The sequence below is a fragment of the Notothenia rossii genome (genome assembly GCF_949606895.1).
Source record: "Notothenia rossii genome assembly, chromosome: 10".
NCBI classification, from domain to species: domain Eukaryota; kingdom Metazoa; phylum Chordata; class Actinopteri; order Perciformes; family Nototheniidae; genus Notothenia; species Notothenia rossii.
Window position 1 is genome coordinate 50,626,669 of NC_136908.1, and position 26,279 is coordinate 50,652,947.

The following is a 26,279-nucleotide window of genomic DNA, read 5'->3' on the forward strand; positions in this document are numbered from 1 at the left end:
TTGGGAAATAATACAAGCTAAACTCTTTTGTACTCCCCCCTCTTCCTCGCCCATACCACTTAGCTCCACTTCCACACCTCATGAAACCTTCATTACGGAGCATGCAACACCACGCGTCCAATCACAAACTACTGTAACCGTCCTGTTAAACCCCCAACACTCTAAAGAGGGGGTTAATTGACCCTGTAAATATGCTGTGACGTGTATGCCCAGCAGGAAGTTGATGGAGGGGAAATAATTGGTCATTTTACTTATGCTATTACAACTAGATCCCCCTCGAACATGCAAAGGATGAGTGCCTGAATGTGACTGCACAGAATAAAGGGTTGGTTCACACAAATCACAAAAAAACATAATCTCAGATTCTTTTAGTGTTTCGTATAGGCATCCATGCTGATTTTTTGTTATCTTCCTCCAATTCAATAAAATAGGAGCCACTGTCAACTGTTTTCTAATGAAGAAATAGTCCCCAATTAAACTACTAACTGCATGTTATGTAAAACATGTTCTAACATAAGTCCCAGTTAGATTGCTTTAGTAATTAGCGAAAGAATATCAGGAAATAAGGGGAACATAATTGATTTATAAATGTGTATTTAAGACATTGTAAGCTTTAATGACAAAAATAAATATACATGTTTTGGGGCATTTACTGGCCCACATCTCTTTTTTTCAATCCAAAATTAATAAATGTTGTGAAGCAAACTGGCGAAACATGTTTGTCTCTACCCTATGATGTGTTCCTGTTAAGCCCCATAACCCCCGCCGGCGGGGGCTACGGGGCTTAACAGGCTTTTTTCACGAAACTGTGTCTCAAGGCTTCTTAAAATTTAATAAACTATGCATGTGTCCTTCTCACTTAAAGAGCAACTTGCAGGTTAGACACCCCAGTGAATAAATGTGTAGGAAAATTATGTATGCACTAGATTTAAAAAAAATATATACATAAATATACACTACGTGACATCTGGCGTCGTTTTTGTAAGACATTTTTACTTCTTCTTCTACTTGTGACGTCACATGGGGGGAGAGCGGCCGGTCTAACGTATTAATAAACATGGTACACAATGCTAGTTTTGACACAGAAGAGGTTGAAAATGTATATTCGTATGCATATGACAGACCACAAACTTATAATTATGAGCCTGCTAGGCAGCCAAGAGACCAGGAGCAGCCAAGGATTAGAAGAAATAACGGCCATCGGAGAGAAATGGAGCTTTGGTGTGTGTAGAACCAGTGGAGAACAGGGCAGCTGTCTTGGTGAGTGACCGGCGTTTGCTGCAGTTAATGTTAGCTAACGTCACATCACAACATTGTGAAGTTAGCTATCATATATCAGGCTATAACTAAAGTAGCATTGATAATATAGTAACGTTACACACAGGACTGTTGATACTGATCCATAACAGAAACTAATGCGCAAGTATCAGCCGTATCTTGCGTCATCTAATGCAACTCCACACCACGTCTAACGGCGCTGTTTACCGGAGGGGAGAGAGAGAGGAGCGAAGGGGGGGAGAGAGAGGAACAAATGGGGGAGAGAGAGAGAGCAGCGAAGGGGGGGAGAGAGATGTAATACGGTTTCCTGATAATCGTTTTGTTTGATAGGCTTCAGCTGTGGAGAGTATGTGCTGCAGGGAGGTGGATGCACCTCACACAACGCACCCAGGAACGAAAGCTAGCTCCGGTCCTTTTCCTGTTAGGGAAACTGTGGACTCGATGTCCTGACAGAGCTCACCATGATTACAAATGGTGAAATGCAATGTAAAATTACCGAAAGAATACCAGCTCACTAAATCACAACCGCTCAAACCAACTACAAACTACTACCGCGGATTGGGCAGAGAAGGAGTCCGAGAAAGTTGCTCCCCCTCGTGACGTAATATGACGTGTTTGACGTATGACGTTTAAAAAAAGCTAGATATGCTCACCTTTTGCTGTTATTCTGTTCAAAAGTTGTGTACAATGGCATTAAAACGCGGCTGAAGGTTAATCCATAGGTTAATCCAATGTTTCTGTGTCACCTTGAAAAAATTATTGATAATCCATCTTTCCATTTTAATGTCAAAAACAAAAAAAGTTTTCATATTAGCTGCTAATGAGAGCTTCCAGAGTGTATGACAGCTTCCTGTTTTGGGTATTATGGCTACGCATCACTCTCAATCCTTATTTGGTAACGTGTGTGTGTATGTGATTCTATTGGCTCTACGGTTAAAAAGAGATGTCAATCATCAAAATCAACCAAGGGGGGCCAGAGTTAGGTAAAATCCACCCAAATGACCCCAGAAGTGGGTTTTCTTTTGCTAAATCTCTCTAAAAAAGTCAATTGTCACTTGTTTTGCATCAATCTTGATACAGGGTACTTATTATATGTTATAATTTGGATTCCTAAAGCTTTTAGTCTGCTATCCCATTCAAGGGTGGTTTTCACTATAAGTAATGTTTTTTTTTTTTTGGACGGACCAATAAACTTACTTACACATTTTACTTTAAAATAAAAAAAATCTATAGTGATTCTGACTCATCTACATCCAACTCACAGGTTTATCATTGCTTTTAGAGAAAAGATTATTAATTTACCCCTTTTAGAAGTGATGATATAGTAATTTGTTCTGGGAATGTCATTTTCGAGCCTGAGACCTGAAAAACAGGCTCAGGGCTTAACATGTTAATTTATGGGGTGATACCTAGATGTACAGTAGCCAACTGTTTTTTAATTTATGTGACTTCTTGAGCACTTTTGTTTTCAATTCATTCTCTAACCCTAAATTAAAACTTGGGATAAGTGTATTTTCTGTAATTCGAGTGAACCAACCCTTTATTAGAATACAACTTGAGAGGGATGGGTATAATAGGGTTTATATGTGTGTGTTGGTGTGAATTGTGCTAATTTGCGTGGTCTTCCTTGTTGTGCATGGCCCCCGTCTGTTATCTGTGAATGTACTGTTTGCTGTTAACCAGGACGTGCTGTGCTGTGTTGTATTCTTGTCCTCTTCATTTGCCCTTTGACCCCTGGCGGGTTTGGGGCCAGTTCATGATCTGATCTGATAACACGGTTGGCTTACAGTGGTGCTGCTCTTCTTCTTTAACACTGCTTGCCCCCCCTGCCGGACCTCTGCTACCCCCCCTGCTGCTGCTCTGTCTCTCGGGCCCCGCCCCCTGCAGGCCTCAGGCAATGTGTGGGTCACCCATGAGGAGATGGAGACCATGGCCGCCCCTTCCAAAACGGTCAGTCTGCTTTGTGTCCTTCACTGCCACCCTTACTTTCTCTGTTAGTCTGGATTGTTTTCTGAGGGATTCACCTGGGTGCTAACTAACGGAGAAGGCATGTGTCATTTAACCCCTTTCCCAGTCTGTTAACCTCTTACCAACACTCATTTAAACTGGATTTATAAAAAGGAGCCTGTCAATGATTTACAAAGTACTTCATTGTGTGTTCCTTTTGTTGTTGATGATGGCTCAGTGAAGGTGTGAGCCAATGTGCTGGAGTCTGACTCAGTTCATCTCCATTAAAAAAGGAAATGAATCATCACTCAGCTTATTGCGTTTAGCTTCTACATGTCTGCACATCAGGGAGGTAAAATGTTCCATTTGTATCCAAGAAAAATAATGCATAAATAAATAAAAACTAGACGCAGTTGAATTTCTACATTATTGTCTGACTGATTTAAGCTGTGTTGAGTATTTGTGGCCATGTGGTAGATGTGTCATTATGTGTTATAAAATAAGGCTAATTCATTTTGATCAGTAATACTGAATGGTGTCAATTTCACAAGACTCGACAAATGGAAATGTGTCTTAATACTATATTATACTGCTTTATACATCACAACTGATGTGCTTTTACTTCCTTATCGCTTCAGGACCTAAAAGTTAGTCTTAAAAAAATTTTAGGGAGAGAATTTTGAAACATTTGTAACCTACTGTATTTCCAAACTTAAATAAAACTGTCACCATGCTACATCTGAGGGTAGAAAAAGTCCCCCTGGAGACCAATTCCAATGCCATCTAGATGTTTGGTTGCTCAGCAGTGACTCCCACAATCCTGTTATCATGTCTTGAAAGCACCTCGCTGTTAGTCAAGGTTTGTGAAAAAGTAGCAGAGGTGTGTAAGAAGAAACTTTGATCTTTAATCTGAGTTGCTCTTATATGTAGAAGCAACAACCACACTGAACTTTGGAGTCACAAAAACAAATCTAGATATAAATCGTGTATGTGTCCCATATTTCTGTTTATTTATCATGAACTGGGTTATTCTTTCGTTTTAAAATAACCCAGTTCACTTGAGAGGTGTGCCGGTGCAGAATTTATACTTGATTAAACCTTTTTATTTTCCTTGTTTCAATCAGAAGTCAAGCTCTGAAGAGGGGAGCTGGGCACAGGTAAGGGGAACTTAAATCTGTCCATTGTTTATAACAGATTGAATCTTACAGCTTTGTTAATTTATCCAGTCAATTAAGATCTGTTTGAGTGTGCTGATCTGTCCTTCCCGTTAGACTCTAGCCTATGGTGACATGAACCATGAGTGGATAGGGAACGAGTGGCTGCCTAGTCTCGGACTACCTCAGTACCGCAGCTACTTCATGGAGTGCCTGGTGGACGCCCGCATGCTGGACCACCTCACCAAGAAGGACCTGAGGGTGCACCTCAAAATGGTGGACAGCTTCCACAGGTACAGCCGAGAGAATCAAGCATAGGTCTCGTAGAAAGCCCAACAATTTGACCAAGTTCTAAACACCTTAATTCCTGATTGACGACTAGGATTAGCATTTTTTTTACATATTTTCTACTGTTATTTTTGTTTTTTTTTGTTATTAATACCCTTAGTTGAATTCCTTAAATGAACACTGATGTGTTGCTTTTTTCTGATGTATTAGAAGTTTTTTTCAATGGAACTGGAAAAAACAAACATCTTAGTTCTCATAAATACAAGTTAAATTACTCTCAACAACATAGAGCCACTGACAATCCTTTGTGTGTGTGTTCCCAAATCATGAGTGTGTTTTGTGTGATTTTCTGCCACCAGAACAAGTTTACAGTATGGAATCATGGGTCTAAAAAAGCTCAACTATGATAGGAAGGAACTTGAGAGACGCAGGGAGTACAGCCAGCACGAAATGAGAGGCAAGTGAACCCAAAATAAAAACCAATCATCATCACGAAGGAGAATCTCCAACTGAACAGAAAGAGTGTGTGTGTGTGTGTGTGTGTGTGTGTGTGTGTGTGTGTGTGTGTGTGTGTGTGTGTGTGTGTGTGTGTGTGTGTGTGTGTGTGTGTGTGTGTGTGTGTGTGTGTGTGTGTGTGTGTGTGTGTGTGTGTGTGTGTGTGTGTGTGTGTGTGTGTGTGTGCGTGTGTGTGCACAGACGTGCTGGTGTGGAGCAATGAGCGGGTGATCCGATGGGTGCAGAGCATCGGTCTGAGGGACTACGCCAACATCCTGCTGGAGAGCGGAGTGCACGGAGCTCTGGTCGCCCTGGACGACAACTTCGACTACAGCAGCCTGGCTCTGCTGCTCCAGATCCCCAACCAAAACACTCAGGTACTCCAGATACACTCAAGACTCAAAGGAATGCAAAAATCTGATGTCTGTCAGCAAGAAAAACTGTCACGATTAAGTGGTGGTGTTCAATACCCTCATGAAGGACTTGGTAATGACATGGTAGAGAAATTAAAAGATAATGCATTGTTTAAGAAACACAGCAATGTATTATTATGTAGGAAATAACAGATTATTCCTACTTTTTGTTGTTGTTAAAGCAGTGTGTAAACAAGGCATTGCAAGAGTTAACATTTAAATTAAATTACAGAAACATACTCTATTTGTGAAGGATGACATTATGATTTCCCTATTTAAGATTTTTTGATTTTCACTTGAAACGATGTTCACCAACAAATGAAATACAGTATCTGTGCCACAATTCAAATATTTTGTCCTTTAGATCTTAAATCTGAAGGAAAGTAATTCTGGTATGTTTAACTGTTATTTAAAATCTCATCTTGTCCAACGCCTACTGTGAGCAATTCTCACTTCATAGATTTTTCACACTGATTCTAAAAAAAAGAAACACATATTTTTCTGGCATCATCAATCCAGATTGAAAGGCTCTGAATGTGGGCAGTAAATGGTCTGTCAGCAGCTTCAATCCAGAGCAGAGGTGTGTTGCTATCCTTCAGAAAGATGCTCCAATCTAAATCAGAATGTGCAGATTTGCCAACTGTCACTCTGCCTTGTGAATTTTCACAACTCATCTCGTCGATACTCTGGAAAAATGTATATAAATGGAAATACCGTAATGTGTCAGCTGCTTCTGTCACCACTCTGCTAAAAATATCCAGTCTTAGGATGTGTTGTGTTTTTTTTTCCACAGGCACGTCAGATTCTGGAGCGAGAGTACAACAACATGCTGGCGCTGGGCACCGACAGGAGACTGGACGAGGTGAGCTCATGACTCTCAAAGCTCATTAGTCATTCAGAACATTTGCAGCAATTACAATCCATTAATTAGCTCAGCGTCACGTCAAAGATACATCTCAAAGCATATTAATGATGGTCTCTTTGGTTTTCTGTGTCTGTAAACCTGGCCAGTTAAAGGACACTGTGCTATTGTTAGCACACTGAAAGCATAAACTAGATACTTAAATGTCTCAGATCGATAGATTATGTGATTATGATATAGCTATTTATGCTTAGAGGGCTTTCGAGGTTTATTTGTTCTACATTCCAAGCCACTATACTTGTTTTAAGTCATTTTTATTTGGTTTAGATTGAAAATGGGTAGGCAATTTTGATCTTCCCCTGTACTTGTGACCCAAGTATTCCAAAATTGGCCAGCTAACACACAAGAAGAATGTTTTGATTTCAATGCTGTTCCCCTTGATGTCCTTGTTAGAATTGTTTTAATAAAAAATAATATTTTTGTATTATTATTATGGTTTATTATACAGTGGGGCAAAAAAGTATTTAGTCAGCCACCAATTGTGCAAGTCCTCCCACTTAAAAAGATGAGAGGCCTATAATTTTCATCCTAGGTATACCTCAACTATGAGAGACAAAACTAGAAAAAAAATCCAGAAAATCACATTGTCTGATTTTTAAAGAATCTATTTGCAAATTATGGTAGAAAAACAAACAAACAAACAAGATTTCTGGCTCTCACAGACCTGTAACTTCTTCTTTAAGAGCCTCCTCTGTCCTCCACTCGTTAACTGTATTAATGGCACCTGTTTGAACTCGTTATCAGTATAAAAGACACCTGTCCACAACCTCAAACAGTCACACTCCAAACTCCACTATGGCCAAGACCAAAGAGCTGTCAAAGGACACAAGAAACACAATTGTAGACCTGCACCAGGCTGGGAAGACTGAATCTGCAATAGGTAAGCAGCTTGGTGTGAAGAAATCAACTGTGGGAGCAATTATTAGAAAATGGAAGACATACAAGACCACTGATAATCTCCCTCGATCTGGGGCTCCACGCAAGATCTCACCCCGTGGGGTCAAAATGATCACAAGAACGGTGAGCAAAAATCCCAGAACCACACGGGGGGACCTAGTCAATGATCGGCAGAGAGCTGGGACCAAAGTAACAAAGGCTACCATCAGTAACACACTACGCCGCTAGGGACTCAAATCCTGCAGTGCCAGACGTGTCCCCCTGCTTAAGCCAGTACATGTCCAGGCCCGTCTGAAGTTTGCTAGAGAGCATTTAGATGATCCAGAAGAGGATTGGGAGAATGTCATATGGTCAGATGAAACCAAAATATAACTTTTTGGTAAAAACTCGACGTGTTTGGAGGAGAAAGAATGCTGAGTTGCATCCAAAGAACACCATACCTACTGTGAAACATGGGGGTGGAAACATCATGCTTTGGGGCTGTTTTTCTGCAAAGGGACCAGGACGACTGATCCGTGTAAAGGAAAGAATGAATGGGGCCATGTATCGTGAGATTTTGAGTGACAACCTCCTTCCATCAGCAAGGGCATTGAAGATGAAACGTGGCTGGGTCTTTCAGCATGACACACCGCCCGGGCAATGAAGGAGTAGCTTCGTAAGAAGCATTTCAAGGTCCTGGAGTGGCCTAGCCAGTCTCCAGATCTCAACCCCATAGAAAATCTTTGGAGGGAGTTGAATGTCCGTGTTGCCCAGCGACAGCCCCAAAACATCACTGCTCTAGAGGACATCTGCATGGAGGAATGGGCCAAAATACCAGCAACAGTGTGTGAAAACCTTGTGAAGACTTACAGAAAACGTTTGACCTCTGTCATTGCCAACAAAGGGCATATAAGAAAGTATTGAGATTAACTTTTGTTATTGACCAAATACTTATTTTCCACCATCATTTGCAATTAAAATGTGATTTTCTGGATTTTTTTTTCTCATTTTGTCTCTCATAGTTGAGGTATACCTAGGATGAAAATGACAGGCCTCTCATCTTTTTAAGTGGGAGAACTTGCACAATTGGTGGCTGACTAAATACTTTTTTCCCCCACTGTATTTTATAAGTCCTGTAAGATGGGACCATGTGTCATCTTACCCCTTACTGTATGTAATCAGAATCAGAAATCCTCTATTAGTCCCACAGCAGGGAAATGTACAGTGTTACAGCAAAAGTTGAATAGCAGGTAAAAAATACCTGAAATAATAAAAATAAAGACAAATAAGTACACAACCGTGGCTAAAATTTGAAGCAGTAATTTAAATTTCAAGTGACATAGATGGCATTTAAGTACCGTGACCTTAAAATAATATAAGTACATTTCTAAAAAAAAAACGTATTTTCCACATTAAAATGATTATAGCACCGTACAAACTGCAGTTAAATGATAATAACATGAACATAGAGTAATGACTTTCTTAAAGTTTAGGTCGTGATCATCACTTTAAATGAGATCAATATGAAAGTGAAGTGCATCCCTACATGATTTATGAACTATTGATTTATATGTTTTACTGTTTGGATGTGAAATCTTAAATGATTGATATCTGTCCTTCAGTGTGACGACAAAGACTTCCGCGGCCCATCGTGGAGGCGGCAGTTCCCCCCCCGGGACGTTCACGGTATAAGTATGATGCCCGGCTCGGCGGAGACCCTCCCTGCTGGATTCCGCCTCACCGCCTCGGCTGGTCACCCCCGGAGGATACCCCACGAGGGTAAGAGCCCGCCTCCTCACCTCACATTACCAGATTTCAGTAATGCACTAAATGTGGCTTCAGAGGCAGCTACAGAGCAGGTTTCTCCACCTGTTGCTCCATCCCTGAAGGCGGAGTCTGACTGTGTCTCTTGTCTCTCCGATTGGCTGCTCTGCAGTCCTGTATGAGGTGCTGGATGACAGCCCTGACGACATGTATTTGGATTGGTTTCAAGGTCAGCTTCGCCCCTCTGAGGGTCCCGGGCTTGTTGGCCCTGCGTGTCGTTTTATTTGACATAATCTCCCTCCTCTTTAAATCTACCAACCTCTGTCCGGCTGTTTCTTTTACCCCTTCTCTCTCTCTCTACTAATCTTGAATCTCCGATATCCAACTCCACGGGTGTTGTTTTGCAAAGAAGCACAATAGTTGTTTAGTCACCCTGGTTGTTAAGTTATGAATGAACCTGCTAGTGTAACCCTTGCAGTGACTGAGCAGTGCTATGTAACATCGCCTGGATCAGGAGGTTACCATCAGGAACTCAGACCGACAGTTTGTCATCCCTCTGTTAAAAGAGGACACTGGCTGAATGCGCTTCATTACAGGATGATTCCAATTAAGCACAACTTCGTTTCTGCAATCATTTCAGTTTTTTTTTTTATTACAGTACTTTGTATTCAAGTAATTGTTGAGAACACAGCAGCACTGCAGGAAACAGAATCAGACAGGTTTTTAACCACAGACCAGAATGTATACGCCACTGCATTTAAAGGTACATTTAATTTAAGTGCACCTAAACTATATTAAAACCATAATAACAGTAATAACAGTTATGGCAAAGCTTCTTGACAACAGACAGTTAAAATAAAACAGTTGCTTTTTTTTTCTCTCTTACGAACTAATACTTCTTCTTCTTTTTTTAAACCTATACTGTATGGAAGTCTGACTTCCAACTTCTTTCAGCCAATGTCTCCGCATTCCTAGCTCACAGTATAAAAACTGAAGTTCAAAGTTTAGTTAGTACAATGGAAAAAACTACTAATAGAAGATAAAATACTATCAACTTAATGTCTTCTTACTCCCTTGTTTTGGAGCCTTCAACCACATTGTTAAAGTATCCAAGTTCTAATGACCTGGAAGTGATGCTCTCAAGAGATGCACGGTGAATTAGAAAGTCTCTTTACAAATGATGCCACCAGAGTTGTGATACCTGACTGGAAATCCTCCTGCTGATTCCGGACAGTGTTCTCCTCTAACACTGTGTCCCCACTGACACTGAAACAGCCTCCCTGCCCCCACCCCCCTGTCCCCCAGTCTCTATCTCTGTGCTCCCCGGTCTGTCACGTCCACAAAACACTCAAAGTCTTGTTGCTGCTGTTATCCACTCAAAATGAAGACCCCCTTTCTTTGAGTGCGTGATACAGGGCCTCCTCCTCTGAGGGCGATACAACAAGTGGTCTCAATGTGTGAGAAAGGTGCCTTTGAGGGTGGTGGTCTAGTGGAGGAATGTTTCCCCCTCTCTCAATCTTTAGAGTGGTGCAGTGATGACGTATGAAAACATTTCAATTGTTCATTTAATTTCCGAATCTTTCAAAAAATAAGATCTGTGGCAAACACACGCTTATGATCCTTACACATGCTGATCATCAGGATAAACTTCCCAAATGAACAGCACTTTATAAGCTATCATTAGGCTATAAACCAACTACATCACACTATGCTAAGCTAAAGGCGGCTAATGTTGAACGTGATGAGGTTAAATTTCATTTAGCCACTTGTAACAGTAGCAACCGCCATGACACATGGAGGCGTTGACATTCACGGGTGAGTTATTTAGTGATGTATTTAAGCTTGTGTTAACCACAAATCTTACTTAAGACATCTAACCAAATTCACATTCCAAAAATGTTGAATTTGAGGCAAGGGATTCCAGAAGTGGTAAAAAGCTGACTCAATCCCAGTTTTGACTCATTCATGCACCACCACTGTATAAAGAGTATGCTCTAACATGTAGACTCAAAGCCCTTTCTCCCCCCCCCCCCCACAGTGGGATCGGCCACGGTGCAGCGGATGGACACCTCCACGGTGAGAACCTACTCCTGCTGAGAGGAGGAAGAGAGGCCCCTAAACTGTACGCTGTATGTAACACAACACAGACTCTCGCTCTGTTAAATGCTCTCCTCAGAAGTACTAGATGAAAGAGAAGAAGGTCAATTGTTTCCCAAAGATAAGACCTCATCACGGCTCCCTGGCAAAATCATTGCACCAGCGTCACCAGCCGTGATAGCAGCTCGGCCAGCAGCGGTCCTTTTCTGATGCCTGTCCAAAAAAGATGAGTCAGTCACGGCCCAAGCTTTAGATCTGCTTCAAATCCATGCCGTTCCTTCGGTACCTTACACAGAGACTCGTTAACAAAGGTTATGAGTTCAGTCTCCTAAAAATAGGCCCTGTGAGATTTATCCAGACTTTCCACATTACAAAGGGAGCTTGCCCTAGATTCATTTGTAATGGTTTACTTTGTACAGCCAGGTGCAGTGGAAATGTGACATCTCACGCAGGTATTTGCTTTAATTTGCTGCACTATCTGACTCTCCTGTCTCTCTGCATCTGTAGTGACAACCTGATGCAAAAGGGAACAGAAGCTATGTTCAACACCTGCCTCCCCCCTCATTCACTGGCTCATTGTACTCTAAAGTGAGCAGTCAATAGAGATGCTGTGCCCTTTCTGATAAGTGTAAATTAGGTAAAGAATAGCTTTTTTAAAGTTTAGCCACCCAACAAGCATGTTAGCAATGACAACATGTAGAAAGCTACTGATGGAATAGCAAGATAGTGTTCCAGAAGTGTCATAAAAATGTCATAAGATATAGAGTCCCATCAAAAATATGATACACTTCCATGAAAAATAACAGACGTAGACGCTATCAAAAAACAATGGGGAATTCCCCGGGCAGAATATGGCTGTCGTCTTTAACAGGAAAGCCTGACTCCATGGCAACGTTGTCAATCACCATTAGAGCCCGCCTCAGTGGGGGTCACTGGAGCCCTCCCTCTTGATCCAGAATGCCGCAATGGAGAAATCTCTGTGTGAAGAAGTGACCTCCCAAACTCCAGCCAGGAGCATGCTGGGTAGTGGGTACCTGGCCTCAGGTCCTAGCTGGGTTAGCTTAGCTCCCATCTCAACAATACAACTTTTTAGTATCATCGTAAAATAATGATATAGTGCTTTGACTGCAGGGTTATTGTATGAGACAGCAGTGTTAGGACAATAAATAACACAACAGCTAAGGGTAGAGATAAAATGTGAAAGCACAGGCAGGGAGAGTTTGTGTGAGTTACATATTCATGACAGTTTTTTGTTTAGTTCCTGGAGAATTTGCTCATTCCTTGAAGCACCCTGCGGGCTGTTTCTAAGGATTTCATCAGCTTAACTACTCCCACACAGCAAAAAAGAGACCATATAGTGCAACGATTAGTGAGAGCAAAGGGCGTAGTTCTGGTAGAGAACACGTGCGTAGAAAACAAAAACTGATTCTTCTTTCTGCACACAGGAATTTTTACCAGTCAGCCTGGAGATATTTATATTGTTCAGTGCAACATTTGAATAGAGGCCCCATAAAACATATTCTAGTATGATTTCCTCACTTCCTTCAATTCGTACACTTTTTAAGATTGTTTGCAAAACATTCATACAGTGTTTACTTAAAAGTTTAGAAAATCTCAGTTCCTTCAGAGGTTACTTAGCGCTCACTGTTGAGAATTACAATATGTTGCAAATGCTAGTGCTTCCAAAGTCACCTTCAAAGCTGTAATAGTAGTATGTTGAAACACATAATTGAAAGTCATAACATTTTTAATAAACTGATCATTATATCGTTTGTCATAAAAGATAATGTATAATGTTTAATAATAAAGTTCTAGCAAAGTATGTGGAACATATCCCCAAATTATGTCTAGAAAAAATATTTTAAAGTAAATAAATGTCATAGAATAGTTTGCTAAAAAAATGACATTAAAAAGTATAGTATTTCATACAGAAATGAGTCAAAACTCACATTACATACTGCTCAAAAAATATAGTAGCATTTTAATATCTTACTTTAATTTACAATCGAATTACCTTCTAAGCTATACGCCATAATGAGCTACAATAACAGGACACTTAATTGACATAATACAGATTTCAAATCGGAGTCTTGGAATGGTATAATTTAGGATTTTCTTTTTAAATCACACCAACTCACCAGAACCTCGTTGAAAACTCCACACTGTCCCCCCCTCAGGTACAGTTCTGATCGGAGGTGAACCAGTGGAGCTGCTGGACGGGCCAACATGCCGAGGAACAAACTCTCTGACGACACGCACTGCCAAGAAGCCCTGCTCCCCTCTCTGTCTTCCCCGCCCCCTCCTCCCCTCCCCGCCCCCTCCCCCTCCCTATAACGTGGGCACCAGATGCCGGTGCTAAACTGTCCCGCAGGCTGCTCCGTTGTCACCGTTTCTACCTTTTACATGTACAGTAACTTGTCGAAGCATAACGTACTGTGTATTTCTTCTACAGGAGATGTGTAGGTTATCTGTAAATAAATGCCATTTTTTAAATATATATATACACACATCTATGTATAAAAAAAGATATTCAGAGTTTGTGCAAAAAAACGTCCCTGCCACCTCATTTAGTGGACCATAGATTAATATATGCTGCTCTTTTAAATGTGTTCATATTACCCCGCCCTCTTAGATCATTTTGTACATATGGTTTTATTTTTTCATTGTGCTGCTGATGATGAAACATTGAGAGGATGGATGTGAAAACCTGCCCTCTAGTGGTGCACAAAAACCACTCTGAGCCCCATTTCTGACACCAACAACACTTCACTCTGCTTTTTATGCACTTGCTGTCATAAAAAGGAGCATTTTAAGAGAACATGACAAGCACTTTGATACAACCGCATCAACTCAACAGACTTTTAGTAGCCAAGGACAAAACAAGAGCTTCGAAGTTGCACAAAACTTCATCTCAGAGAACAAAAGAGAAAAGCAGGACGTCATTCATAGAACCTGTCACTTGTTGTACTGTATGTTTTGTCGGGCGAACATTAACACACTCTGGCCTTCTCCCCCCCCCCCCCCCCCCCTCCCCTCAGACACTACGTTAACATAGGAAATAACTGAAAGACAGACTGCTTTAGCTCATAGTGTGCGTAGAGTGTATATGACTGTTGCTTGCTGTGACTTACATCGGTGTAACTGTTGACTCTTTGTTTCTGTCAGAGTTCTCAGGGCAACCTATTGTACGGCCCTGTTTTCTGTCTTTTAGTTATCTCTGATGGACCACTCGGAACAAAAAGTCTCACGCTTTTGATTTGTTTTTTTACATCTTCAATTTGCACGAACGATGAATCATTTTATTTTGTGTCCATTCTTTTTTATTTATTACTTCTTGTACTTTGTCAAAACTAAGTGGTGAGCAAGCAAATTTTCATTGTCAATAAAAGAAAAACTACTGTCAGTGAGTTTATTAATTTGTACAAACAGTTGCCATAGTGTCTCTACTTGTTAATTATGGAAACCTAAGGCAGTACGGTTTCAAATTCTTCATGGAGTTGGCACATTTATCTAAGGTTTAGATGGTAAAACTTACAGTACATTAAAAGATGAGTTCAGGCTCCGCGAGGTTTCAGCCATTTTTCTAACTGACTCTCGATATCTTTGAACACTCCTGGGTCCTCGATTGTTGGAGTGATCTGTTGGAAAATGTGACATTTTTCAGACAAGGTAGGTTGGATTGTTGCCAAAGAAACCTTGCGTTTACATCTGTAAACAACTACGAACTAATTTCTTAGTGTGTGATCCACTTCTCTCTTGAACAACTTATCAGCAAAAACTGAGATGGTAACTACTGTATGAGGAGAAATCCCAAACGAGCCCTCAGCTCTACATAATGAGTTCAGCACCTGCTAATGCACCATCATTACTCAAATTCAGAATTATTAGAACAAACTGCTGTCCCCTGAGCAGCTGTGAAACTCTACACACGGGACGAAAACAAGAGAAGAAAGATGAACCATTAAAAGGTCCCCTCAGTTTTGTTCTCCTACTGTAATTAACTTTCAAAACTATTAGTGATGGAGAATAAAGCACAGAATGTTTCTTTGAGGGTTGTCATACCTTGTACGGCTTGCCGTTGACCAGGTTGGCTAAAGAGGAGCGAGGGATCTTTCCAGAGCGCGTCTTCGGCAATCCTCGGACAAAGAGCACTTTCTTGAAGGCGGCCACTGGTCCGATGGTGTCTCTCACCAGCTTCACCATCTCAGCTACGATCTCCTCCTTATTTTTCTGCACACCTGAAACAAACAGCCCATGGAGTGATAACCTAGGATTTCAATTCAGATATGTTTTATTTTTTTGTCAGGATTGTACATTATGAAGGTAAAAAGTGTGGTACTGTATTACCAAAATAAAGAAAGAAACATATGTGATCAAATGCAGGTACTACTTCATGTATTTCTAAACGTTACATCTGTCATGCCTCACCGTTCTTGAGTACACACAGGGCCAGTGGAACGACACCCTTCAGAGGGTCCTCCAGACCCACCACAGCGCAGTCCCCCACCGCAGGGTGCTGCAGCACTGACTGAAAAACATACACATATTAAAATACTATAATAGAAGAGTTTGGAAAATATTTGTGTTGCCTCCTCAGTAAGCTTTCTCCTACCTCCTCCAATGCTCCAGCTGACAGCCTGTGGCCAGCTACGTTGATGACATCATCAGACCGGGACATGATGTAAAGGAAACCCTCCTCATCTACATAGCCTGCATCCATGGTGTCATAGTAACCCTGATGGTGGGACAGATATGAATAAGATAAATGCAAGATAGAAAGGTGAAAAAAAAATGATATAGTGATATAACCAGTGTAAAATAAAATGTTTAGTATGGTACAAATATCAGAAAAAACAACAGAGTCATGTATATCGAAACATTTGAGAAAATACGACAAAGGTTATATAAAAAATAAATACATAATATAGTATGTCTAATTTCATGTCATTAAGAAGTTTGTCGAAAATGTGAAAAAATTCAAGAAAAAATGACATAGTAAGGTATGTCGAAAAAATACATTATAAATAGAATATGTTGAAAATATCCGAAAAATAAAATAGTATTTAACATTTCAGAAAATCAACAAAGTATATATGTGTAGGAAATATCAGGAAAAACGATGTGATTTTCTTCTTGAAAACCTCATAACATTAAAAAATATTAAATTGTTATAGCGTACTAATATCATCCATGGCGGAGGTACACAAACAAAAACATAAAAAAAAGGAATGTTGACATTTCTCTTCAGGATGACGTCGGTTTTGGAGCAGGTCATTAGATACAATTTCACCAAACCACAACAAATCTTAATCAATTTGAATTTATGAGGGCTTTCTATGGGGGAAAAGTCACACGACCATTTATAAAACATTTGAACACTAGAGGGCCCCCTTCTTCCACAACTGACCACAACCCACTCTACTGCATTAGTATTTCAGTGTTGTAGATAAAGGGATTGAACAGAACTTCAAACACCATTGTTCTAAATCAAATGAGACGCACATTATCCAATGAACAATAAACATCACTATTTAAGGAATTTAATTATTGTCATACCGGGAACTTAGTGAAGTAGAGCTCCTTGAACAGATCATGGTTCTGCCACAGGGACAATGCTGCACCGGGTGGTAAAGGTAGTCTGGAGGAAAAAGGGGTTTCAATTCCTTTTTAATGTATTGCTTGTGCCATGACATTCACACAAAAGCAAAGGAAGGCATGCAAGACTTATACATTACTTGTAGCTTGACACTAAGCACCACTTACTTTATTAAAATGACTATCTACTTGAATGTTTGCATAAAGAGCTTAGATTTTACCCAAAAAAAGAATCGATAATTGTCCAGGGATACAGATAGTCTATACTAGGCTTCCCCTTGCCTGACACACACTTATACATGGCACACAAACACACACTCATGGTGAATTAATAGAAATAGGTTACTCAGTCTTTGTTTATTGAGAGACTAGCAAAGACCCCCCTTCTTGACCAAGATGATCCCATTTCCCATGTTGGAACTCTCATGCCTCTGCAAGGACAATCTGAAATCACAGCGAAGATCTTATTTCCTGTGTCCATTTGCTGCTTAAAGAGGATTTTTTAAAAAGCGACCCTATCCTACATTATGTTTAAGAAGGCAGTCAAACTCTTGTATGAATATTTAGCATCATAAACTTATAAACTAATGTTGCAGTTTTGCTGCCTGCTTTTCATTTGATGAGTCACTGCTGAGTGCTTCCTACGCACACAAGCTAAACAAAGCAACATTATATAATTAAAGAACTCATTAAAACACATTTTGACTTGACACTCAAGCTTCAAAGGCACATTGCAACAACCTCACTGTGTGTAAATATTTAATATGATTTGCCATACAGTAACACAGCAGTTACTGTTTGCAGCTCTACCTGTGCTTATCTCTGTATGCATTGCACATGTGAACTGCTTTGAAATCCCAAGCAGTGTTGGCAGTGAGTCGATACCAGCGGTTACCAATAACATGGAAATGGAGCTGGAGAGTGATAACAGATCGGTAGCAGGCTGAAGATAAGGCAGCACAAAGGGCTAAGGGCCTGCAGCTAGAGCTTTTGATCAGGTCTAATTTGCACAGGCAGCTCTTTTACATAACCAGACAAACACCTTTCATTCTTTAGCCTGGCAACAGTTTATTTGGAGTCAGATACAAGCTGCCTGACAGTGAATTATTTAGATTAACGAGTAAAAGCTTGGAGTTTACATTTGATAAGGGCATGCAAAATGCTTTGATGTCACATTTCAAAAGTGTTTGCGTGTGAAAGGTAAAGCAGTGACTAAGCTGCTGAGCAAATTCACTCGGCTTACCCCACCACAATATTTCCCAGGGTTCTTGGCTTCACCTCCTGCATGTCATCATCGATCACTGTGACTAGTGGAAATGAAAAGGCATGCAATTCATATTCAGAGGAGGTGTATCACCCACTGGAGAGGCAGAAATATTAAATGATCTGCAGAGAATGACAAGCGGTTTTTCTAATTGTATCCATTTCAGTTTCGTTTATCCGTTACTTGTTATTAAGGGGAAGCAATTCTGACTTTAAAATCATGACCAGTATGTTAAATGTAGAATGTAGATGAGATGTGGATTCTGACTCTTACCATTGTAACCTGGAACTGGTTTTCCAGCCTGACCTGCAGGTGGCGTGAGAGAGTTTCCCAGACCGATGCACGAGGAGGTGATCGCTGAGCCAGTTTCTGATGAGAGAAATGGGAAAAAGTCATGGATGAAGACTCATATCTTTGTGGGAGGACGCATACAGTTTTACTCAAAGCACAAACAAATCTGGGTCTGTGGTGTAAAGCAAAGTTTGACACAACTTAGTTTCAGGATTTTCTGCTTACTATGCAAATGTTAAACCTTTCTGATCAAAAGAGTGTGTGTGGTCGTGGCCTGCATTGCTTCTGACAGCAGCTTTAACCTACATTATGCAGAACTATGACAGCTCCTATGGGCCCTCCTCTACTACGCCACCCAACTGTGCTCCACATACAGCAGAGGCTTCTGTCAGAGCTGCTGGCCCACCCAGAGCATGATTAACCCAATCGATCCAGCTCTGTAAGCAAGATTATATCAGAAATCTCATAGCAGCAGATATCAGCATCTGCCTTCTATGACGAAATGACATTTGAAAACACTGTCTGACTAAATCAACTGTCAGTTTCTCAATGTAATAAATACTAAAACAGAGATTCAGCTGAATGCTTCCATCTGTTTGTCATGTGTTCCTTCTGTTCAGTTAAGAGTTGTTCTCAGTTTCTCACAACAGGTGACAGACATCACAAAATAACCTTCAACAGAATGATTTCCATAATATCTCTCCAATACATTTGCATGCTATTGTACATCTGACTGTTTACTTATGTGGTTCCAATCTTTAAAAGGCACAAAGGAAATATTCATGCTTAAGACAGGACTGGGAGCTTCATTAGTTGTTTAATTAAAACATTGAATCAGATATGTGACATTTCACAAACCAGCTGTATGGCTTTTTGACACTAACACAGTTAACAAACAAACTGCAGCTAAATTACCTCATGTTCTGCCATTTCTATCTTCATCAAAATGCAAATGTATGCACAAGCTGATCCAGAAGGTAATCAGATCATCCTCTCTATATGATGTTTATGTCATGTATAGCTCTTGAGTTATTGTGGGAACGAATGTCTAGGCATTTTATCCTGTTAATATGCAAATTAATGCAGCACCGTCCTCTATACCTGCATCAGATCAGTTACTGCACAGAGAGGGAAGGAGGGGGATATACATTTTCAATCATGTATTGTTCTAAAGTATGCAGTCAGTTACTGACAGCAGAAGTTACTTGCTGTCGGAGAGGGCAAAGGCCAATGGCGAAACATTCAAGCTAGCAGGACAAATGACAGCTCGGTTGATACGATGGTGATGTGAAAACAAATATTTGAGACTCCTTATTAAACCATGGCGGAGAGATAAAGCAACAGAGGACTTCTGCAGGGTTACATACCTGTCAGCACCAAACAGAAAGACCCAGCTGCAGTATGAAACTAGACCGCGTAATTACTTAGAAAAAGAGACAACATTTTATCTCTAGAGTTAAAGGGTCTCTGTGCAGTTTGTTGGAAAACAAAGTTTCTATTTACATTCAGTGTTGCTCAACTAAATGTCTGTATCCTTAAGGTAAAACCAACATGCATTTCCTACAATCATACAACTATACTGAAGTGCATTTATTACATCCATCTCGTTTTTGTACCTGTCAATCAATGGAATATTGCAACACATTGGCAGGACTGTCTATCGCCTCACCTGCATGCCCTACAGGTACAATATGTGTACTACTTGTTAAAAACTACATCTGGATAACTTTAAGTTGCAACATACAGAGATTGTCAGATTTAAGGATATATTGGACAGGAAGCTTTCTGGGGCAAAGAAAGATCAGGATGTTCAGATTAGGAAGTAACTCTAAGGTAAGATTGTTAGGATCTGTAAGACATCGGGTCAACTTGTACTTGGACTAAATCATCTCCAGCATCTTGTTAAAGTACCAGTTCTATCAATTTAAACATACTGCCTATACCAGGGGTCCCCAACCCCCGGTCCGCGGACCGGTACCGGGCCGCGGAGGTGTTACCGCCAGGCCACGAAATAGCTGTGAGTTTATCGTAATATTTGCAGAATTATAAATATATAAAAATATTTCTATTTATTTATTTTTATTTTATTTTATACCAGTCATATTATTTCATCCAAAACATACACAATAAATCCAAATAGTTTAGCATAAGGTCTTAACCTCTCGTGCGCAGAGAAAGTTACAGGTGGTGCACCAATAGGAAGTGGAGCAAACAGGAGACAACCGTTTAATCGCAGACTGTTATGTTTGTGGGGGAATGGCAGTGCATACATTATTTTAGATATATTTCGAACTCGGACTTCATTTTAAGGACATTGCGGCCAGGGGTGTAGAGCTATTTTTTTATTTGTAAAGCCTCCTTCACTTCATGAAATGACTGCAGCATCAGGAGGCAGCCTCTGAGAAGTGCAGCACCAGCGCGTACACACCGCCTTCACTGTGTTCCCCACTGCAGGCTGCTACGTTTCAACCACACACACCTCTACACACACACACATCGAACGGCCGGATTATTCCCCCTATTACTCCGGTCACAAAGGCGCATGATGTGTGTGTGTTCTGCTCAGCTCCGCTGTGTGTGTGTGTATGTTCGGTGTGTTTGTGTGTGTCCAACAACGACATTTGTTTTCAAATGACCATGAACAGTCATTTAAACACATCTGGCCAACTCCATAGGTATGAGCTGGGTGTTCCCAAAATAAGTTAGTTTAATCTTAATCTCGATGTAGTGCTAAATGCTGTCGGAGTGCACCGGAACGAACGCCCCGGTATGACGTTATTATGGCTGGCTAACAAGCCCAGGGGTCTCACTGACATTTCAGTTATATCAATATGTGTACAGTGGTCCTAATTTGTTTTGATTGTATCCTGGTTTTAAACTGTGTTAATATGTTTTGGATGCATATTGTTCTATTATTTGTTCAGGCTGTTACATACAATTAGCCACTGTTGCCACCTATATTAGGCCATATTATGTATTATACAACTATTTGGAAAGCGGTCCTAATTTTTTGCTTCAATTGTATCCTGGTTTTAAACGTTGTTAATGTGTTTTGGATGCATATTGTTATTTCTTCAGGCTGTTAAATGTAATTAGCCCCTGTTGCCACCTGCTGGTGAATAAATATTCAAATCAGTTAAAATTGACAACCGGTCCGCACATTTTTAATGTATCTGCCGGTCCTTGGCACAATAAAGGTTGGGGAACCCTGGCCTATACTACTAATGAAACAAGTGCTTTAACTTCCATCCTCAGCACAGCAGGCTTCAAAGACACTAGTTCAGGGGCAGGAGGTTGGTGTTGCTTGAGGAGGGGATTATGTTATCAAATAAAGAGAAGGCAGAGAGTTAGAGTTTAACACATTGCCCAACCACAGTTAGCCGCTCCCTGCCGGGTTCAAAGCCCATCACTGTCAGCACAGACAGCGTCCGTTCAGCACCAATGATAATTAAATAAATGAGAGGGCATTATGTCCCGCCCACCTGGTCCGAGAGTGGAGTCATAATAGAGTAATAACAGACTCCCCTGTTGACCAATGATGTTCTTTGTTTTCCCATCAGGATTATACAGCTCTTTGCGCTGCATCATTTATGGCTATCAGATCATCTGAAAGCAACTAGGGCTAAGGTGAGATACGATCAATTCAAGGTGTGGGATTTACAGTTCAGTGTTGAAAAAAAACTAAAAAGTAATTTGTGCAAAAGTGAGTAATTAGTAGCCAATCAAACTGCATCATAATAGACCTAGATGACATAATTTGTTTCCTCAACAAGCCAATATTGGCAAACCAATATATTCGTCTGACCCTGGAGGACACCATAAATGTGCTTTAGAAGCTCTGCTGAATTGCTGGTCGTTAAGGGCTCGACAAAACCAATGAACCGTGTTTAGCAAGAGTGGAGTGTTTAGACCTGACCGTTTACATCTGGAAGCAGGGCTCTCTGGCTGTGGTTCTGACCCTGGAACCAAAATGCAATATTAAAAAAAGACAATATAATTAGATCTAGACATTTTACAAGGCAGACTGTACAGTAAAGAGAAATAGCTGTGCAGCTTTCAGGCATGCATTAAACCATTATTAAGCAAATTGTTCTCAATGAGAATTAGTTCACTTAATTTCCCTAAAACATTTTCTCCTACCATTTAAATGAAAGATGGTAAGCTTTCAAGAGCAGAACTCAGTTCCTAAAGGCTGACTCAGACGTTTGCCAAGAACTCCTGAGTTTCATTCCTCAGACCACAGAATGAAAGCACAATAGATCATAACACAGCATTTTGTGTCCATTTACATTCCTACATCCCTAGTTCAGAGAAATTATGAAACATTTACCTACGTTGCACATTGTCTGCACCGTGATCTATCCAGTGCTCAACAGAAAATCTCAACTAAAGGGGGTTCTCTTTCCAAAGTGGACGATTTAAAAATGTCAAAATGTTCACGTCTTTCAGGTAAAACAGTAAAATATTTTCCATTCTGCTCACGTTGTGCAGAGGAGATTAAATACACTGGTAGGAAAAGGTAGACAGCACAGGCAGAGACAGGTGAGTGAAAGATACAGGGGGGTGAGAAGGAGTGAAACATCGAATAGAGTCGCTCACTGATTGACTGGTGGGGTGAGTCTTTGGCACACACATACAGAAAACACTTTTGTATCAGTCTTTCTGTACTTCCATATTCCTCGATTCCCACCTTTGTCTTGTTCTTTTCTCTTGCTCCTTCTTGGTCCCTTTGCGCCGTCTTTGCCTCTCTACGCAAACAAATCAATCTTCCTCTGAGGTGTTTGAGATGAGCTCGGCCAGAGAGAGGCATTTTGAGTTTGATGAATGGATTGCGGGAGGGGGAGGGTTGTTGTCAAATACGTAGGAAGAGTGGGATGGGAAATACAGTGGCGCCTCTTCAGCTGGGAAGGTGCTATCGAACAGCCATCCTCATCACTAGTAGCTTGGGGGGAAACTGCTGTTCATGAAAAAAAACAAAGATGTTTCTCTGATCCTGCACTCTATTCTCTGCAACTCCTCAAGCACTTAACGTCTTGGTGAGAAGCAGATGAAATAACTGACTTCTCCTCGCACGCTGTCTGCAGGGCCTGCACAGAGACACATTAAAAAGGGAATCATTGCTATTTGCTTGGCAAAATCCGATTACTATTTTTCTGAAAGACTCACCCGCTGCTTCTACAGTATGTGTCTAAGAACAATAATGGATCGCATACAAACATGTCTCTACGGAAAATGTCTATTATACAGTATGTAGCTGTAAATCCATACAGTGCAGGAGGGACTCTAAGGTATAAAGATTTGGTTATTATATTGTATCATCTCCCACTCCTGCCACATCAAGAGGGAGAGACCCTGCAGGGTTTGGGAGAAGAGCTGGTCTGTGCGATTTTTCTGAGGAGAATGTATGTGAATAAATTACAATATCATTTATTTGAGTATATTGCTCACCTTGTGGCAGGTTATTTTAAAGAAATAAAGTCCCTAACAGGGTCTCAAGTCGCCAAGGAGAGAAGAGAGAAACACTTAGCTAGCTATTTGCATAGAGGTAACATTAGCTAAAGTTAAAATAATGAAGATTGTATCTGAGTTATGAATGTGTGTACAGACTTTCTATAAACTAGCACCAGTGTTTATTTCCTTTCAATTGTTCCGAATCTGAAAAGTAGCATTGCTACAGCTCGGTATGCTATTCATCCATACACATATATCAATGCAGCAAAAACACAGTGTCATGTCATAAAACAATAAGGACAATAAATCCTATTTAGATGATAATGCAGTTCAGTTATCTTTGACTCTCACATGTTTTGCATTAACTCTGCTAAAGAGCCAGATATTGCCCTCAGAAGTTAATGGGGAACATAAGAGAGCTAAAAGGTGAGTTAACATCGGTTTTATTTTTTGCAAAGTTAATAGAATCACAAGGGTTTGAATTGCATTTGTTTTTATTGTTAACCTTGGAAAATGGCACAAATTCAGTAAAATGAAAAGCAGGATTTCTGTTTTTTTTTTTTGTTTGTCTGTTGCTAGAATAACGAGAAGCTCCTACTATAGCAGACATTACACACACACTGCACATGTCACTTAATGTAAACAAAAGCCTTGATAGAAATAGCCAAGGGGTGCTGCACATCATACCTATGCACAGCAGTGCTTGTGGTTGTCCTGGTGATATGTGGTTGCTGGGGTAACTTGGGAGTAGATGGCTGAACCAAGGTCATTTTAAAATAAGTTGTGGTGTAGGAGGATGAGAGGATGAAAACAAGCGGAGAGATATTGATTTTTTCTTTTTTTTTTACATTGTTTTTTTATAACACGTTTCAATTCTGCTCGCTTCAGGACAGAACAAAAATCAATCAATCTCGTAAAAAATGGTACTGAAAGGGCAACACATACTTGTATGCATTGTATGCATAGTAAACTGCAACATAAAACGTGTCTACATTAAAGACGTATTGAACATGTTGGTGTTTAATTTCAATGCCATTTCTTTTTTGAGGCCAAGAGTGACAACCATATCTCACTACTGTACCAACCTGTGGGATTAGTTCTGCTAGCACTCTGTGTTAAACAATACATCTCAACAAGGTCAGACTAAGACCATCACTGGCAGTCAGCTAAGAAGCCAAAAACAAGAAGAAAGCAAAGGATTGGTTAGCGAAACTTTCCCAATTGGGGTGATTGTTCAAATGAAGAAAATATATCAAGTGATAAAAGGTAAGAGAGAACAGGGAAAGTAAAAATGAGTGTGTAGATTGCAGCAGATTAATGGTTAAAGGTTAAAGACAATAAAACAAGATGAGTAATCATGTATAGCATGTGCACAAACACACATCCACACATGCTCTTGGATTATCACCCCAGACTCTTCAAGGGACTTTCATTCCATCAGCTAAAAACATTGCCTCCCTTATCACTCTTCAGACAGCTCGCCTCATTCGCTCAGAGCTAAGTTTTTGCATACAAATTCACTACTTAACTTGCTAATGAAAGACCCCGGCTTGTGCCTTAGAAGCCTCAGCAGACAAATAATATAATGGCTTGAAGTGAATGCAAGACGAAGTGCCAGGTTAGGGAACGAGGACAGCGGGCCCCAGCAAACGTGGCACCTCAGCTCTCCAAAATGTAATTACAGGAGCTGTGACATCTGGGCTTCTGTCTCTGCAGTGATGTAATGAGACCAAGTGAGCCACTGCAGCTCCGTGTTGAAGAATATGAGACACAAAGACAAATCTCCAATGCATCTCCCAGAGGTGGTCAACAGAGATTGAGAATGAGATGACTCGGGAACAATTCTACTGAAAATGAATCTATTCTCATTTGTCTTGTAAAAGGATAACTGAAATGGGACATCATACAAATAACGTGAAACTTTCTTCATCTTTTTTGGTTTCATATAGGTAAGAAAGCAACTATGCAGTATGCTGAAATGCCTATTTGAAATGAAAGGGTGTCTACATGTTTCCCCTTAAATGGTATTTTAGTTGCAAATACACTAAACTAAACTAAGTAAACTTTCCAAAATAAAGACACAAAACGATTCAGGGCTAAACTATTTTAATCTTCTGTTCAAAAATAATTGAATCCACATGTTCATTGAGTCACTAATGCGTGCCACACACATTTTCCGAAATTAATGTACCTTACAGTACATAGACCAAATGATGTAAAATGTTAACGAATAATGACTGAGACTGAAGTTCACTTTTGGAAACTTAATGTACTGTAGTCGGCATTGAGGCAATAAGTGATTGTTACGCGCGTGTGTGTGTGTGTGTGTGTGTGTGTGTGTGTGTGTGTGTGTGTGTGTGTGTGTGTGTGTGTGTGTGTGTGTGTGTGTGTGTGTGTGTGTGTGTGTGTGTGTGTGTGTGTGTGTGTGTGTGTGTGTGCGTGCG

The 26,279-nt window shown here is 40.4% G+C and overlaps 2 protein-coding genes across 13 annotated transcripts in view; one reads left to right on the forward strand and one right to left on the reverse strand.

Moving 5' to 3' along the window:
• Positions 1 to 14,637, forward strand: part of ppfia2 (PTPRF interacting protein alpha 2) — a 172,587-nt gene extending 157,950 nt beyond the window's left edge. For 5 of the 11 annotated variants that reach the window (XM_079653373.1, XM_079653370.1, XM_079653375.1 and 2 more), the window contains 10 exons: positions 3,166 to 3,228; positions 4,350 to 4,382; positions 4,497 to 4,672; positions 5,027 to 5,124; positions 5,364 to 5,539; positions 6,369 to 6,437; positions 8,996 to 9,152; positions 9,310 to 9,366; positions 11,176 to 11,266; positions 13,412 to 14,637. In XM_079653373.1, coding sequence (XP_079509499.1) covers positions 3,166 to 3,228; positions 4,350 to 4,382; positions 4,497 to 4,672; positions 5,027 to 5,124; positions 5,364 to 5,539; positions 6,369 to 6,437; positions 8,996 to 9,152; positions 9,310 to 9,366; positions 11,176 to 11,234 — 888 coding nt within the window. In that variant the 3' untranslated portion in view covers positions 11,235 to 11,266; positions 13,412 to 14,637. Of the gene's footprint in view, positions 1 to 3,067; positions 3,229 to 4,349; positions 4,383 to 4,496; positions 4,673 to 5,026; positions 5,125 to 5,363; positions 5,540 to 6,368; positions 6,438 to 8,995; positions 9,153 to 9,309; positions 9,367 to 11,175; positions 11,267 to 13,411 lie in introns of those variants that run through there. The other 6 variants (XM_079653377.1, XM_079653372.1, XM_079653374.1 and 3 more) reach the window with 5 other exon arrangements.
• Positions 14,630 to 26,279, reverse strand: part of acss3 (acyl-CoA synthetase short chain family member 3) — a 37,771-nt gene continuing 26,121 nt past the window's right edge. For both annotated transcript variants that reach the window (XM_079653381.1, XM_079653382.1), the window contains 7 exons: positions 18,367 to 18,462; positions 18,073 to 18,136; positions 16,791 to 16,872; positions 15,847 to 15,969; positions 15,663 to 15,762; positions 15,297 to 15,472; positions 14,630 to 14,872 (listed from right to left, as the gene is read on the reverse strand). In XM_079653381.1, coding sequence (XP_079509507.1) covers positions 14,789 to 14,872; positions 15,297 to 15,472; positions 15,663 to 15,762; positions 15,847 to 15,969; positions 16,791 to 16,872; positions 18,073 to 18,136; positions 18,367 to 18,462 — 725 coding nt within the window. In that variant the 3' untranslated portion in view covers positions 14,630 to 14,788. The remainder of the gene's footprint in view (positions 14,873 to 15,296; positions 15,473 to 15,662; positions 15,763 to 15,846; positions 15,970 to 16,790; positions 16,873 to 18,072; positions 18,137 to 18,366; positions 18,463 to 26,279) is intronic.